At 43.0% G+C, this 12,077-nt stretch overlaps 1 protein-coding gene across 1 annotated transcript; it reads right to left on the bottom strand.

Annotated features, from left to right (window-relative positions):
- Positions 1-666: 666 nt before the first annotated feature.
- Positions 667-1,289, bottom strand: LOC138878617 (uncharacterized). The gene is made up of 2 exons (XM_070158311.1): positions 875-1,289; positions 667-788 (listed from the first exon to the last, which is right to left on the bottom strand). The coding sequence occupies exons 1-2, from the start codon at positions 1,287-1,289 to the stop codon at positions 667-669; spliced, it is 537 nt and encodes a 178-aa protein (XP_070014412.1).
- Positions 1,290-12,077: the final 10,788 nt, after the last annotated feature.

Raw genomic sequence — 12,077 nt, 5'->3', positions numbered from 1 at the left:
CATATTTAATACCGGTTTTTTGCTTGTATCCCTTAGCAACCAATCTTCCTTTGTACCTTTCCACCTTACCCTTGAAATTTTTTTTCAACTTGCACACCCATTTGGCACTAATGATGTTTTTGCCTTTTAGAACTATGGCTAAATCTCTCCATTTGGCATTTTGGGCAGCATCTTCATAAGTTAAAGGCTCACTATCCATCAACAAATAAAAGTGAGTCAAATTATATAATCTTTTCTTACCACGTCCGTATTTTCATACAACTCATGAAGACTTTTATTTTTCTAAGTCACTTCACTTGAAGAACTTGAACTTGACTCATCTTCTTCTTGAACTTGTGCTGGAGGTATTGAAGGTTGTGTGATAGGCCGCTCCGCAACTTCTCACTTCATCAAATAAAGGACTAAAAGAGTGATCTTGCTCTTTAGTTTTCCATTCACACACATTATCTTCATCAAACTCAACATCGACCTCTTCTCATCCGGCACATGTGCATAAGCAATGCTCCAAAAAACTCGCAAATGAGCAGATTTTGTCTTGAAACCACTCCAAGGCTCTTGAGGTGGTTTGTCATGAATACTTTGGTGTGACACCAATTTGACAAATACTACACAATTAACTACTTCACTCCAAAACTCTTTTGACATATTTTTGCTCTTCAACATACTTCATGCTCTTGCTTGCAACGATTGTTCAACCAATTCGACTTTCGATTTCTTCAACTTTTCTTCATGTTCTTGCAAAGAACCCGTGAGTACTTGAATGGTCATGGTATCCAAATTTTTAGATTCTTTAATAGCCACAACAATATAATTAAATTTGAATCAAAGGATCGTAGTATTTTTGCAAAAACTCTATCATCACTCAAGTCTTCACCATATCTCTTCATTTTATTAACAATAGCCAAAACTCTTGAAATATAATCTAAAACGGATTCGGATTCTTTCATACGCAATGATTCAAGTTGTTCTATTAAAGTTTGGAGATGAACTCTTTTCACTTTATCCAAACTTTTAAAGTAAGTTTGAAGAATCTCCCATGCTTGCTTTGAGGTGGTTGGATTTTCAACCTTCTCAAACATCTTATCATCCAAACTTTGATGGATGAGAGTGAGCGCCTTTTGATCTTTCTTTTTAAAGGTAACATCATCTTCCGCTCCATAACCTTCGACTTCTACTGGTTCCCAAACATCATAGACACCAAGCAAAGCCTTCATCTGGATACACCAATTTCTATAGTTCTCTTTGGTGAGCATAAGAACCTGAAATGGAGTTCCATTACTATTTGTCATTTTCTCTCTAAGTCTGGTTGTCTCTCAAACATACCGGCTCTGATATCATAATGTTAGAAAATTTGGGAGAGCAAAATAACACAAAAGATCATTCAAAACTCATAAAGAAGAAAGTGGAGGAAAGGACGATTTCTACTCAACTTGACTTGCTCCAAATGGCTAGGAATACATGGTTATTTATAGGAGAAATCTTTCATGTTACTAGTGTCACGACTCGGACTTCCCACCCTCGGAAGTCGTGATGGCGCCTACTAATGGGAGCTAGGCATGTCAAACCTTAACTACTTGCTACACTTTTATTTTTGCTTCTTTTAACGAACACAAGTCGATAATTTGATAAAAGAGGAAGTATAAATAAATAAGCGAAAGTCAACAATTATATATCTTAAGGCTACGTCTATTATAACTTTTAAAACCTCAAATACCCAAAACCTGGTGTCACAGTGTCACAGACTGTCTAAGAGTTTCTACATACAAGGTCTGAAGAAATACAATACACTGTTTCTGAACAAAAGAAAATGAAACAGAAAATAGAGATAGAGGGAGACGCCAGGGCCTGCGGACGCCTGCAGGTCTACCTTGGGTCTCCGGGTAGACTGAAGGAAGCACTCCAACTACTGTCCAAAAGTTGCTCCTGAATCTGCACACAGTGCAGAGTGTAGTATCAGCACAACCGACCTCATGTGCTGGTAAGTATCTAGCCTAACCTCGGCAAAGTAGTGACAAGGCTAGGACTAGACTACCAAATAAACCTGTGCAATTCATATATATATATATATATATCGGAAAAGAAATACAGATATATATATAGCAGAAAAGAAATGCAGAAATAACCAGTCAATGTGGGAGGGGGAAACATGCTGTGGGGGAGATAATAGTTCCGAATAGAAAGGCACCAAGTAAGGAAAGAAACAACATAACTAGAATATCAACAAGGAAGCAGAGATCAACAATTGCACGGCATCACCCTTCGTTCTTTTACTCTTAGCCTCACCAAAGCAGTTATATAATAACAATGTGCACGGCATCACCCTTCGTGCTTTTACTTTTGTCCTCACCAAAACAATCATATAATCAAAATGTGCACGGCATCACCTTTTGTGTTTTTACTCTCTTTCCTCACCATATAGTCAATAGAATCGGCACGGAATGGTACGTCGTGCGGCACGGCATCACCCTTTATGCTTTACACTCTTTCCTCACAATAGCAAACAATGCACGGCATCACCCTTCGTGCTTTAACACTCTTCCTCACCCAAACAACAATCACAAGCAAGGGGGGCAAGGAAATAAACAAAATAGTAATAGAGATCCCGGCAAGGGAACAACAGTTAAACAATTAAATCCGTGCAAGGGAACAACATCAATAATCTCAACATCCCGGCAAGGGAGATAATCAACAAGCAACAATATCCCAGCAAGGGAACCATTTAATAACTCTTTCTCTTTCTTTCACTTTTATTTCATAACTCACTTTACCACTTGAGCCAATGCTTCAAAGGATTCAATCATCTCATATGCTTTCACAATTCATAATATAACTTGAGCCAATGCTCCTCGATGTTCAAGGTTACAATTCCTTCCACAAACTTTTCACAAAAAATAGAAATCATCACCAAGGCATGAAAGATACAACGAAATCAAGATCTTCAAATTTAAAGACTCACGATCATTCTAGACAGCAACGTATAGATAATCGTCACCATGCCTATACGTCGTACTCAACAATTATCACGTAGCAAATAAGTCTCAACTCCTAATCCCTCAAGCTAAGGTTAGACCAAACACTTACCTCGATGCCTCGAACACAACTCAAGTTTCAATTATAGCTTTACCCCTCGATTCCACCACCAATTCGCTCTTATCTAGTCACAATTTACTTCATTACATCAATAAATGCTAAATGAATCAATTTGAATGCATGAAAATGAGTTTTCCAAAGTTTTACCCAAAACATCAAAATCGCCCCCCGCGCCCACGTGGTCAAAACCCGAGGTTCGAACCAAAACTCGATTACCCATTCCCCCACGAACTCAAATATATAATTTATTTTGAAAACGGACCTTAAATCGAGGTCCAAATCCCCAATTTTTTTGAAAGCCCTAGGTTCTGCCCAAAACACCCAATTTCCCACATGAAAGTAATTGATTTGAAGTTGAAATCATGTTAAAAGATGTTAATGATTGAAGAAAACAAGTTAAAAATGACTTACAATTGATTTGGAGAAGAAAGGTTATTTAAAAAATCGCCTCTTATGTTTTAGGGTTTTGAAAAGTGAAAAATAACTGAAAAGTCCGTTTAAATATACTCCTCTCAGACCCTCTCCGCGGACCGCATAAAAAAGACTGCGACTGCGACCGCGGAGCTCCACCACGGACCGCAAGAAATCGAGCTCGGCCGTGAAGGCTTGGCCTTGCTCACCGTGGACCGCACAAATCCCACCGCGGTCGCGAAGTCGCCACCGCGGCCGCGAAGCTTTTACCGTAGACTGCGAGACCTGGCTTCAGAGACCTGCAACTTCTCTGAATCTGCAACTTTTTCCTAAGTGTAAAAATATCCCGAAACTCACTCGAGCCCTCGGGGCTCCAAACCAAATGTCATACTAACTCAAAAATATCATATGGACCTACTCTTGTGATCACATCATCAAAATAACATGTAAAATCATGAATTAAACTTCAAAACTCAACATTTTCATCATGAACTCTCAAAGTTCACAACTCTTCAATCGGAAGTCTAACTCACGTCAAATAAACTCCGTTTTTCACCAAATTTCACAGTTATCTTTCAAATACTATAACAAGTTTGTACCGGGCTCCGAAATCAAAATACGGGCCCGATAACAATGGTTTCAAACATTAATTCTTTTCTTTATTCCTTAGATAATTCAGTAAAATAATTTCTTTCAAAAATTGATTTCTAAGGCTTGGGACCTCGGGATTCATTTACGGGCATACGCCCAAGTTTCATATTTTATTGCGGACCTTTCGGGATCATCGGAACATGGATCCGGGTCCGTTTTCCAAGAATGTTGACCAAAGTCAACCATAATCAAAGTTTTAACTCTAAAATTTATATTTCTCATATTTCATAGAAGGCTTTTCGAATATAGGTCCAGACCACACATATAAATCAAGGTGGGGTAAAAAGGGAGGTTTTTAGGCCTCGGAACACTGAATGCACTTGCAACGCAAGTGATGACCCTTTTGGGTCATCACATTCTCCACCTCTAAAACAACCGTTTGTCCTCGAATAGACATAAGAAGGAAGTACCTGAGTCGGGAAAAATATGGGGATAACGGCTCTGTATATTGGACTCGGACTCCCAGGTCGATGCCTCAGCGGGCTGACCTCTCCATTGAACACGAACAGAAGGAAAACTCTTCGATCTCAATTGACGAACCTGCCGGTCTAGAATAGCTACCGGTTCCTCCTCATAAGACAAGTCCTTGTCCAACTGGACAGAGCTGAAATCTAGCACGTGGGATGGATCGCCATGATATTTCCGAAGCATGGACACATAAAACACTGGATGCACGGCTGATAATCTCGGCGGCAATGCAAGTCTATAAGCCACCTCTCCCACTTTATCAAGAATCTCCAATGGGCCAATGAACCTAGGGCTAAGCATGCCCTTCTTCCCAAATCTCATCACGCCCTTCATAGGCGACACTCGAAGCAATACCCGCTCACCTACCATAAATGCCAAATCTCGAACCTTGCGGTCTGCATAACTCATTTGCCTGGACTGAGCTATACAAAGCCTATCCTGAATAATCCTGACCTGTCCAAAGCATCCTGAACTAGATCCGTACCCAACAATCGAGCCTCTCCCGGCTCAAACCATCCAACCAGAGATCGACATCGCCTACCATATAAAGCCTCATAAGGAGCCATCTGGATACTCGACTGGTAACTTTTGTTGTAGGCAAACTCTGCTAAAAGCAAAAACTAATCCCACGAACCTCCAAAGTCAATGACACAAGCTCGGAGCATATCCTCCAAAATCTAAATAGTCCGCACGGACTGCCCATCCATCTGAGGATGAAATGTTGTACTCAACTCAACCTGGGTGCCCAACTCTCACTGAACTACTCTTCAGAAACGCGAGGTAAACTGCGTACCTCAGTCTGAAATGATAGATACAGGCACACCATGAAGACGAACAATCTCCCGGATATAGATCTCAGCTAACCTCTCGGATGAATAGGAGACCACCATAGGAATGAAATGCGCTGACTTGGTCAGCCTATCAACAATGACCCATACTGCGTCAAACTTCCTCCGAGTCTGCGGGAGTCCAACAACGAAATCCATAGTGATCCGCTCTCACTTTCACTCGGGAAGCTCAATCCTCTGAAATACACCACCAGGCCTCTGATGCTCATACTTAACCTTCTGACAATTCAAACACCAAGCTACATATGCAATGATATCCTTCTTCATTCTCCGCCACTAATAATGATGCCGCAAATCCTGATATATCTTTGCGGTGCCCGGATAAATAGAGTACCAGGAGCTATGGGCCTCCTCTAAAATCAACTCTCAGAGCCCATCCACATTAGGCACACAAACTCGACCCTGCAATCTCAAAACTCCATCATCATCTAAGGTAACCTGCCTAGCACCTCCGCACTGCACCGTGTCTCTAAGGACACACAAATGGGGATCATCATACTGCCGATCACGGATACGCTCCAATAAAGAAGAATGAGAGACCGTGCAGGCCAATACACGACTAGGCTCAGAAATATCCAACCTCACAAACTGATTGGCCAAAGCCTAAACGTCCAAAGCAAGCGGTCTCTCATCGACCGGAATATAAGCAAGACTGCCCATACTGGCTGACTTCCTACTCAACGCATCGGCCACCACATTGGCCTTTCCCGGATGATACAAGATAGTGATATCATAATCTTTCAACAACTCCAACCACCTCCTCTGTCTCAAATTCAACTCCTTTTGTTTGAACAAATACTAAGGACTCTTGTGATCCGTGAACACCTCACATGCCACGCCATACGAATAATGCCTCCAAATCTTCAATGCGTGAACAATGGCTGCCAACTCCAAGTCGTGAATTGGATAGTTCTTCTCATGAATTTTCAACTGCCATGAAGCATAGGCAATGACCTTGCCATCCTGCATCAAGACTACACCAAGCCCAATACGAGATGCATCACAATAGACTGTATAAGGCCCTGAACCTGTGGGCAAAACCAATATCGGTGTCATAGTCAGAGTTGTATTGAGCTTCAGAAAGCTCGCCTTACACTCGTTCGACCATCTGAACTAGGCACCCTTCTGGGTCAACCTGGTCAATGGCGTTGCGATAGATGAAAACCCCTCCACGAACCGACGATAGTAGCCTGTCAATCCCAAGAAACTCTGAATCTCTGTAGCTGATGCTGGTCTAGGCCAGTTCTTGACTGCCTCAATCTTCTTTGGATCAACCAGAATACCCTCTGCTGATACAACATTTCCCAAAAATGCAACCGAACTCAACCAGAATTCACACTTCAAGAACTTAGCATATAACTGGCTATCCCTCAAGGTCTGAAGAACCACTCTAAGATGCTGCTCATGCTCCTCCCGGCTACGGGAATATATTAAAATATCATTAATGAAGACTATTACGAACGAGTCCAAATAAGGCCTGAACACTCGGTTTATCAAATCCATAAAAGTTGATGGGGCATTGGTCAACCTAAATGACATGATCGGGAACTCATAATGCCTGTACCGAGTGCAGAAAGTTGTCTTAGGGACATCGGATGCCCTAATCCTCAGCTGATGATAGCCAGATCTCAAATCAATTTTTGAGAACACCTTGGAACCATATAGCTGATCAAACAAATCATCAATCTTCGGCAATGGATACTTATTCTTGATTGTAACCTTGTTTAACTGTCGGTAATCAATACACATTCTCATCGATCGGTCCTTCTTCTTAACAAACAACACTGGCGTACCCCAAGGCGAAACACTAGGTCTAATGAAACCATTCTCAAGCAAGTCTTGCAACTGTTCTTTCAACTCTTTCAACTCCAGCGAGGCCATACGATACGGCGGGATAGAAATGGGCTGAGTACCCGGGGTCAAATCAATGCAAAAGTCAATATCCCTATCGGGTAGCATACCTGGTAGGTCCGAAGGGAAAATATCAGGAAAATCTCAAACAACGGGCATAGAATCAATAGAAGGGACCTCAGCACTAGAATCACGAATATATGCCAAATAGGCCAAACACCCCTTCTCGACCATACGTCGAGCCTTCACATACAAGATAACACTGCGGGTAGAATGACCAGGAGTTCCTCTCCACTCTAAACGGGGCAAATCTGGTAAGGCTAAGGTCATCGTTTTGGCATGACAGTCCAAGATAGCATGGTAAGGTGATAACCAATCCATCCCCAATATAACATCGAAATCGACCATGTCTAGAAGCAACAAATCCACACGAGTCTCAAGACTCCCAATCACCACAATACAAGAACGATGGACTCAATCTACCATAATAGAATCACCCACCGGTGTAGACACATAAACAGGAGTACTCAATGAATCACTAGGCATGACCAGATACGATACAAAATAAGATGACACATACGAGTAGGTAGACCCTGGATCAAATAACACTGAAGTATCTCTATCACAAACCAGAATAGTACTTGTAATGGCTACATATGAAGCCTCAGCCTCAGGCCTGGATGGAAGGGTGTAACATCGGGGCTGGGCCCCACCACCCTAAACTACATCTCTGGGATGACATGCAGCTAGCTGGCCTCCACCTCTGGCGGCCTGAGCTCCACCTCTAGTACCTCTACCTCCACCTCTAGCACCTCTACCCCCACCTCTAGCTGGCTGGGCGAGCTGTGGAACACCTGGTGCCTGTACCATAGCACGAGAACCCTAATGCTAAGAGCTACTCGGTGCTCGAGGGCAAGACCTGGCAATGTGACCCGGATCACCACACATGTAACAAGCCCTCAACTGCTGAGACTACTGGCCCTGACGACCTGAATGACCACCCCAAAAACTCTGAAGCGGCGGTGCACTGATAGGGGCAGGTGGTGCACTGTAAGACTGCTGATCAGGATACTGGATCTGGGGGCCACAACCACCTGAAGTACCGTGAGAAACCTGGAGCGCTGACTGAAAGGGCCTAGGAAGATGGCCTCTACCATATGAATCTCTACCTCCAGACGAGGTACCACTAAATCTACCTGAATGACGGGGTCTCTTATCTGACCCATGACCGCCTCCCTGTGACAGGACCATCTCAACTCTATGGGCCACATTGGCCGCCTCCTGAAAAGTAATCTCACTCCCAGCCTCTCTAGCCATCTGAAGATGAATTTGCTGAATAAGACCGTCAATAAACCTCCTTACCCTCTCTCTCTAGGTGGGGAGTATGATGAGAGCATGGCGAGCTAAGTCGATGAACCTGGTCTCATACTGGGTAACAGTCATGGAACCCTACTAGAGGCGCTCAAACTGCCTCTGATAGTCCTCTCTATGAGTAACGGGGAGAAACTTCTCTAGGAATAACACTGTAAACTGCTCCCAAGTCAAGGCTGGCAATCCGACTGGTCTCCTAAGCAATAATCCCTCCACCAAGTCTTGGCGGATCCAGACAAGCGAAATGTAGCTAAATCGACCCCATTGGTCTCAACAATGCCCATGTTCTTGAGAACCTCATGGCAGCTGTCCAGATAATCCAGGGGATCCTCAGTAGATGCACCGCTGAAAGTAGAAGTGAAAAGCTTGGTGAACCTATCCAGTCTCCACAAAGCATCGGCGGACGTAGCCGCTCCATCACCGGTCTGAGCTACCACACCCGACTGTACTGCTCCAACTGGCTGAACCACAGGAGTTTGAATCTGAGGAGCTACTTGCTCCGGAGTGCGAGTAGCAGTAGTCTGGGACCCTCCTCCAGCCTGAGAGATGGCTTGTGCTACAGAAAGCAAGCCTGCCCGGGTGACACTCTCCATGAGGCCCACTAATCGGACCAGAGCATCCTAAAGAACTAGGGTAGCAATAAACCCATCTGGGACCTGAGCTGGGCCCACCGGAACTGCTGGAGCCGGAACCTCCTCATCAAAATCAACCTGAGGCTCCGTCACTAGGGCTGCTGCTCGGGGCTGAGATCTGCCCCTACCTCGTCCTCTAGCATGACCTCGGCCTCGCCCTCTGCCCTTTGTGGGAGTGGCTGCTAGGGGATCGGGCTGCTGAGTAGAGGATGAGGAAGCGCGTGTTCTCGCCATCTGCGAAAGAATAGAGTAGAAGTTCAATTAGCATTGAGAAATAAAACCGCACGACGAGAAAGAACAAATGTAAAGTTTTTCCTAACTTTGTAGCCTCTGGGGTATAAATACAGATGTCTCTATACCGATCCCTCAGACTCTACTAAGCTTGTGTATGAACTCTGAGACCTATGTAACCTAAAGCTCTGATACCAACTTGTCACGACCCGGACTTCCCACCATCGGGAGTCGTGATGGCACCTACTAATGGAAGCTAGGCAAGCCAAACCTTAAATACTTGCTACACTTTCATTTTTTGCTTCTTTTAACGAACACAAGTTGATAATATGATAAAAGCGGAATTTTAAATAAATAAGCGGAAGTCAACAATTATATATCTTAAGGCTACGTCTATTACAACTTATAAAACCTCAAATACCCAAAACCTGGTGTCACAGACTGTCTAAGAGTTTCTACATAGAAAGTCTAAAGAAATACAATACACTGTTTCTGAACAAAAGGAAATGAAATAGGAAATAGAGATAGAGGGAGATGTTAGGGCCTACGGATGCCTGCAGGTCTACCTTGGGTCTCCGGGTGGACTGAAGTAAGCACTCCAACTATTGTCCAAAAGCTTCTTCTGAATCTGCACACAGTGCAGAGTGTAGTATCAGCACAACCGCCCCATGTGTTGGTAAGTGTCTAGCCTAACCTCGGTGAAGTAGTGATGAGGCTAGGACCAGACTACCAAATAAACCTGTGCAGTTCATAAATATATACAGCAGAAAAGAAATGCAGAAATAACCAGTCAATGTGGGAGGGGGAAACATATTGTGGGGGAGATAATAGTTCCGAATAGAAAGGCACCAAGTAAGGAAAGAAACAACATAACTAGAATATCAACAAGGAAGCAGAGATCAACAATTGCACGGCATCACCTTTCGTGTTTTTACTCTTAGACTCACCAAAGCAGTTATATAATAAAAATGTGCACGGCATCACCCTTCGTGCTTTTACTTTTGTCCTCACCAAAATAATCATATAATCAAAATGTGCACGGCATCACCCTTTATGCTTTTACTCTCTTTCCTCACCTTATAATCAATAGAATCGGCATGGAATGGTACGTCATGCGGCACAGCATCATCCTTCGTGCTTTACACTATTTCCTCACAATAGCAAACAATGCACGGCATCACCCTTCGTACTTTAACACTCTTCCTCACCCAAACAACAATCACAAGCAAGGGGGCAAGGATATAAACAAAATAGTAATAGAGATCCCAACAAGGGAACAACAGTTAAACTATTAAATCCGGGCAAGGAAACAACATCAATAATCTCAACATCCCGGCAAGGGAACCATTTAATAACTCTTTCTCTTTCTTTCACTTTTATTTCACAACTCACTTTACCACTTGAGCCAATGCTCCAAAGGGTTCAATCATCTCATATACTTTCACAATTCATAATATAACTTGAGCCCATGCTCCTCGATGTTCAAGGTTACAATTCCTTCCACAAACTTTTCACAACAATTAGAAATCATCATCAAGGAATGAAAGATACAACGAAATCAAGATCTTCAAAATTTAAAGACTCACGGTCATGCAACACAAACGTATAGATACTCGTCACCATGCCTATACGTCATACTCAACAATTATCACAGAGCAAATAAGATTCAATTCCTAATCCCTCAATCTAAGGTTAGACCAAACACTTACCTCGATACCTCGAACAACTCAAGTTTCAATTATAGCTTTACCCCTCGATTCCACCGCCAATTTGCTCGTATCTAGTCACAATTTACTTCATTACATCAATAAACGCTAAATGAATCAATTTGAATGCATAAAAATGAGTTTTCCAAAGTTTTACCCAAAAAGTCAAAATCGCCCCCCGCGCCCACCTGGTAAAAACCCGAGGTTCGAACCAAAACTCAATTACCCATTCCCCCACGAACTCAAATATATAATTTATTTTGAAATCGGACCTCAAATCGAGGTCCAAATCCCTAATTTTTTTGAAAACCCTAGGTTCTACCTAAACCACCCAATTTCCCCATGAAAGTAATTGATTTGAAGTTGAAATCGTGTTAAAAGATGTTAATGATTGAAGAAAATTAGTTAAAAATGACTTACAATTAATTTGGAGAAGAAAGGTTGTTTGAAAAATTGCCTCTTATGTTTTAGGGTTTTGAAAAGTGAATAATAACTGAAAAGTCCGTTTAAATATACTCCTCTCAGAACCTCTCCGCGGACCACATAAAAAATACCGAGATCGCGGAGCTCCACCGCGGACTGCAAGAAATCGAGCACGGTCGCGAAGACTTGATCTTGCGCACCGCGGACCGCACAAATCCCACCGCGGTCGCAAAGTCCCCACCGCGGCCGCAAAGCTTTCACCGCGGACCGCGAGACCTGGCTTCAGAGACCTGCAACTTCTCTGAATCTGCAACTATTTCCTAAGTGTAAAAACATCCCGAAACTCACTCGAGCCCTCGGGGCTCCAAACCAAATGTCATACTAACTCAAAAACA

The sequence above is a fragment of the Nicotiana sylvestris genome, chromosome 9 (genome assembly GCF_000393655.2).
Source record: "Nicotiana sylvestris chromosome 9, ASM39365v2, whole genome shotgun sequence".
Lineage (NCBI taxonomy): Eukaryota > Viridiplantae > Streptophyta > Magnoliopsida > Solanales > Solanaceae > Nicotiana > Nicotiana sylvestris.
Note: the sequence above shows the minus strand (reverse complement) of the source record. Positions and strands in the feature narration are given on the sequence as shown.